This window comes from Salvelinus alpinus, chromosome 6, assembly GCF_045679555.1.
Source record: "Salvelinus alpinus chromosome 6, SLU_Salpinus.1, whole genome shotgun sequence".
Taxonomy (NCBI): domain Eukaryota; kingdom Metazoa; phylum Chordata; class Actinopteri; order Salmoniformes; family Salmonidae; genus Salvelinus; species Salvelinus alpinus.
Genome location: NC_092091.1, coordinates 86,786,388 through 86,791,387, shown reverse-complemented (window position 1 = coordinate 86,791,387; position 5,000 = coordinate 86,786,388). Strand labels below are relative to the sequence as shown.

At 50.0% G+C, this 5,000-nt stretch overlaps 1 protein-coding gene across 2 annotated transcripts in view; it reads left to right on the top strand.

The window, feature by feature from the left end:
* The window catches only part of LOC139579525 (protocadherin-7-like), a 93,052-nt gene that overhangs the window by 14,035 nt on the left and 74,017 nt on the right, over positions 1 to 5,000 (top strand). For both annotated transcript variants that reach the window (XR_011675773.1, XM_071408242.1), the window contains exon 4: positions 3,524 to 4,294. Coding sequence is in view for 1 of the 2 variants with exons in the window: in XM_071408242.1 (XP_071264343.1) it covers positions 3,524 to 4,294 (771 nt within the window). In the remaining variant the exon portion in view is untranslated. The remainder of the gene's footprint in view (positions 1 to 3,523; positions 4,295 to 5,000) is intronic.

The window sequence follows — 5,000 nt, the reverse complement described above, 5'->3', positions numbered from 1 at the left end:
GTAGTGACCTTACCATGTCCCTAACCAGTACTGACCTTACCATGTCTCTAACCAGTACTGACCTTACCATGTCTCTAACCACTACTGACCTTACCATGACCTTACCATGTCTCTAACCAGTACTGACCTTACCATGTCTCTAACCAGTACTGGCCTTACCATGTCTCTAACCAGTACTGACCTTACCCTGACCTTACCATGTCTCTAACCAGTACTGACCTTACCATGACCTTACCATGTCTCTAACCAGTACTGACCTTACCATGTCTCTAACCAGTACTGACCTTACCATGTCTCTAACCAGTACTGACCTTACCATGTCTCTAACCAGTACTGACCTTACCATGTCTCTAACCAGTACTGGCCTTACCATGTCTCTAACCAGTACTGACCTTACCCTGACCTTACCATGTCCCTAACCAGTACTGACCTTACCATGTCTCTAACCACTACTGACCTTACCATGACCTTACCATGTCTCTAACCAGTACTGACCTTACCATGTCTCTAACCAGTACTGACCTTACCATGTCTCTAACCAGTACTGGCCTTACCATGTCTCTAACCAGTACTGACCTTACCATGTCTCTAACCAGTACTGACCTTACCATGTCCCTAACCAGTACTGACCTTACCATGTCTCTAACCAGTACTGACCTTACCCTGACCTTACCATGTCTCTAACCAGTACTGACCTTACCATGTCTCTAACCAGTACTGGCCTTACCATGTCTCTAACCAGTACTGGCCTTACCATGTCTCTAACCAGTACTGACCTTACCCTGACCTTACCATGTCTCTAACCAGTACTGACCTTACCATGTATCTAACCAGTAGTGACCTTACCATGTCTCTAACCAGTACTGACCTTACCATAACCTTACCATGTCTCTAACCAGTACTGACCTTACCATGTCTCTAACCAGTACTGACCTTACCATGTATCTAACCAGTAGTGACCTTACCATGTCTCTAACCAGTACTGACCTTACCATGACCTTACCATGTCTCTAACCAGTACTGACCTTACCATGTCTCTAACCAGTACTGACCTTACCATGTATCTAACCAGTACTGACCTTACCATAACCTTACCATGTCTCTAACCAGTACTGACCTTACCATGTCTCTAACCAGTACTGACCTTACCATATACCTAACCAGTACTGACCTTACCATGTCTCTAACCAGTACTGACCTTACCATGTCTCTAACCAGTACTGACCTTACCATGTCTCTAACCAGTACTGACCTTACCATGTCTCTAACCAGTACTGACCTTACCATGACCCTAACCAGTACTGACCTTACCATGACCTTACCATGTCTCTAACCAGTACTGACCTTACCATGTCTCTAACCAGTACTGACCTTACCATGTCTCTAACCAGTACTGACCTTACCATGACCTTACCATGTCTCTAACCAGTACTGACCTTACCATGTCTCTAACCAGTACTGACCTTACCATATACCTAACCAGTACTGACCTTACCATGTCTCTAACCAGTACTGACCTTACCATGTCTCTAACCAGTACTGACCTTACCATGTCCCTAACCAGTACTGACCTTACAGCCGACTAGATACAGCAGACTAGATACAGCCGACTAGCTACAGCCGACATAATTACAGCCGACTAGATACAGCCGACTAGCTACTGCCGACTAGGTACAGCCGACTAGGTACAGCCGACTAGCTACAGCCGACTAGATACAGCCGACTAGCTACAGCCGACTAGGTATAGCCGACTAGCTACAGCCGACTAGGTACAGCCGACTATCTACAGCCGACTAGATACAGCCGACTAGATACAGCCGACTAGCTGCAGCCGACTAGGTACAGCCGAGTAAATACAGCCGACTAGCTACAGCCGACTAGATACAGCCGACTAGCTGCAGCCGACTAGTTACAGCCGACTAGATACAGCCGACTAGATACAGCCGACTAGCTGCAGCCGACTTGCTACAGCCGACTAGGTACAGCCGACTAGCTACAGCCGACTAGCTACAGCCGACTAGATACAGCCGACTAGCTACAGCCGACTAGATACAGACGACTAGCTACAGCCGACTAGCTACAGCCGACTAGCTACAGCCGACTAGATACAGCCGACTAGCTACAGCCGACTAGGTACAGCCGACTAGCTACAGCCGATTAGATACAGCCGACTAGCTACAGCCGACTAGCTACAGCCGACTAGATACAGCCGCCTAGCTTCAGCCGACTAGATACAGCCGACTAGCTACAGCCGACTAGCTACAGCCGACTAGCTACAGCCGACTAGATACAGCCGACTAGCTACAGCCGATTAGCTACAGCCGGACTAGATACAGTTGACTAACTACAGCCGACTAGCTACAGCCGATTAGCTACAGCCGACTAGGTACAGCCGACTAGCTACAGCCGACTAGGTACAGCCGACTAGCTACAGCCGACTAGCTACAGCCGACTAGGTACAGCCGACTAGCTACAGCCGACTAGCTACAGCCGACTAACTACAGCCGACTAGCTACAGCCGACTAGCTACAGCCGACTAGGTACAGCCGACTAGATACAGCCGACTAGATACAGCCGACTAGCTACAGCCGACTAGGTACAGCCGACTAGATACAGCCGACTAGGTACAGCCGACTAGGTACAGCCGACTAGGTACAGCCGACTAGGTACAGCCGACTAGATACAGCCGACTAGGTACAGCCGACTAGGTACAGCCGACTAGGTACAGCCGACTAGATACAGCCGACTAGCTACAGCCGACTAGCTACAGCCGACTAGATACAGCCGACTAGCTACAGCCGACTAGCTACAGCCGACTAGCTACAGCCGACTAGATACAGCCGACTAGCTACAGCCGACTAGGTACAGCCGACTAGCTACAGCCGATTAGCTACAGCCGGACTAGATACAGCCGACTAGATACAGTCGACTAGCTACAGCCGATTAGGTACAGCCGACTAGGTACAGCCGACTAGGTACAGCCGACTAGGTACAGCCGACTAGCTACAGCCGACTAGCTACAGCCGACTAGCTACAGCCGCCGACTAATGCTACCTAGCATTTTATTAAATTTTGTTTATTTATTTTTTACAGTTCGATACTAGAAGTCAGATATTGATATAATTTAGTCTGAAATAATATTTCGATATGTAAATGTATTGATTTTCTCTCTCTCTTTCTCCGGGTGTCTTGTAGTCTACTCACTCTGGCGTTATAATGCAAAACGCCGTAACTAAGTAATGTTTTTTTACTGCAAAATCTGACTTCAAAGTATTTTTCTGTCTAGACAGACTCCATGATATATTCTGAACAACTGCCTTGTTCTTGTGTAAGGAAACTAAATACCACATTCATCAGATAATATACCTGGCCATCACAGCAGATCAGAGATTTTTTTACCAAATTGGTGGTTACTGCGTTTTGCCTTGGTAGGGCAGAGTAGTGATTTACAGTGTCTGCTTTTCTTAACATAAACCCTTGAATTCTTTTATATCCCCTTCCCACCCACCACCCCTCTCTCTAGGTGGCTCGTAGTCTGGCCGCCCCTCTCTACCTGGACATCGCGGGCGACCCCGACAGCGAGCGAGCGTTGGGGAAACAGCGTCTCTCGGTAGCCATCGGTGTGCTGGCGGGCGCCGCCGCAGTCATCCTGGTCATCCTCCTAGTGGTGATGGCCCGCCAGTGCGGCGCCCAGGGCAAGAACGGATACGAGGCCGGGAAGAAAGAACCAGAGGAGGATTTCTTTAGCCCTCAACCGGCCGTGCCACAAACCAGGGGAGGGACGTTGGACCGCGGACGGAAGCCCCGCAGGGACAAACGGAACGCAGGCGCTGGAGGAGCCGGAGCCGGTAATAAAACAGAACGGCCACTCTACAGCGGCATCGTCACGGTCAACGGGCTCCGTCGCCACGGCAACGACCACCACATCGCCGACATCGACGATGACGACGAGGACGTGAGCAGCGCCAGCGAGAGGTTGGCGGCGAGGTACTGCGCTGTGGACGGAGACCCCGGGAGCCCACGCATGGGCGCCAGGCATCACCAGTCGAGCCCAGATCTGGCCAGGCATTATAAGTCAAGCTCGCCGCTCCCCGCGGTACACCTCCAGCCCTACAGCCCCCCAGCCGAGGGGAAAAAGCACCAGGCCGTACAGGAGCTGCCCCCCTCTAACACCTTCGTGGGGTCTGGAGGGTCCAGTGGTAGTGGGGGAAGTGGGAATGCTGATGCCATGTCTCTGGGGTCAGACCAGTGTTCTGAGTATGGATCCCAAACGGGGAATAAGTACAGCAAACAGGTAGGACTGATTCAGTTATTCTACTGACACAAACTGAACTGAGCTGGGCTGGCCTGGCTACTCATCCACCACAGTTGACTGAGTGGTGGTGGTGATAGTACTGACTGGTGATAATAGGACTGACTAGTGATGGTGATAGTAGGACTGACTAGTGGTGGTGATAATAGGACTGACTGGTGGTGGTGATAATAGGACTGACTAGTGGTGGTGATAGTAGGACTGACTAGTGGTGGTGATAGTAGGACTGACTAGTGGTGGTGATAATAGGACTGACTAGTGGTGGTGATAGTAGGACTGACTAGTGGTGGTGATAGTAGGACTGACTAGTGGTGGTGATAGTAGGACTGACTAGTGGTGGTGATAGTAGGACTGACTAGTGGTGGTGATAGTAGGACTGACTAGTGGTGGTGATAGTAGGACTGACTAGTGGTGGTGATAGTAGGACTGACTAGTGGTGGTGATAGTAGGACTGACTAGTGATAATAGGACTGACTAGTGGTGGTGATAGTAGGACTGACTAGTGGTGGTGATAGTAGGACTGACTAGTGGTGGTGATAGTAGGACTGACTAGTGGTGGTGATAGTAGGACTGACTAGTGGTGGTGATAGTAGGACTGACTAGTGGTGGTGATAGTAGGACTGACTAGTGGTGGTGATAGTAGGACTGACTAGTGATAATAGGACTGACTAGTGGTGGTGATAGTAGG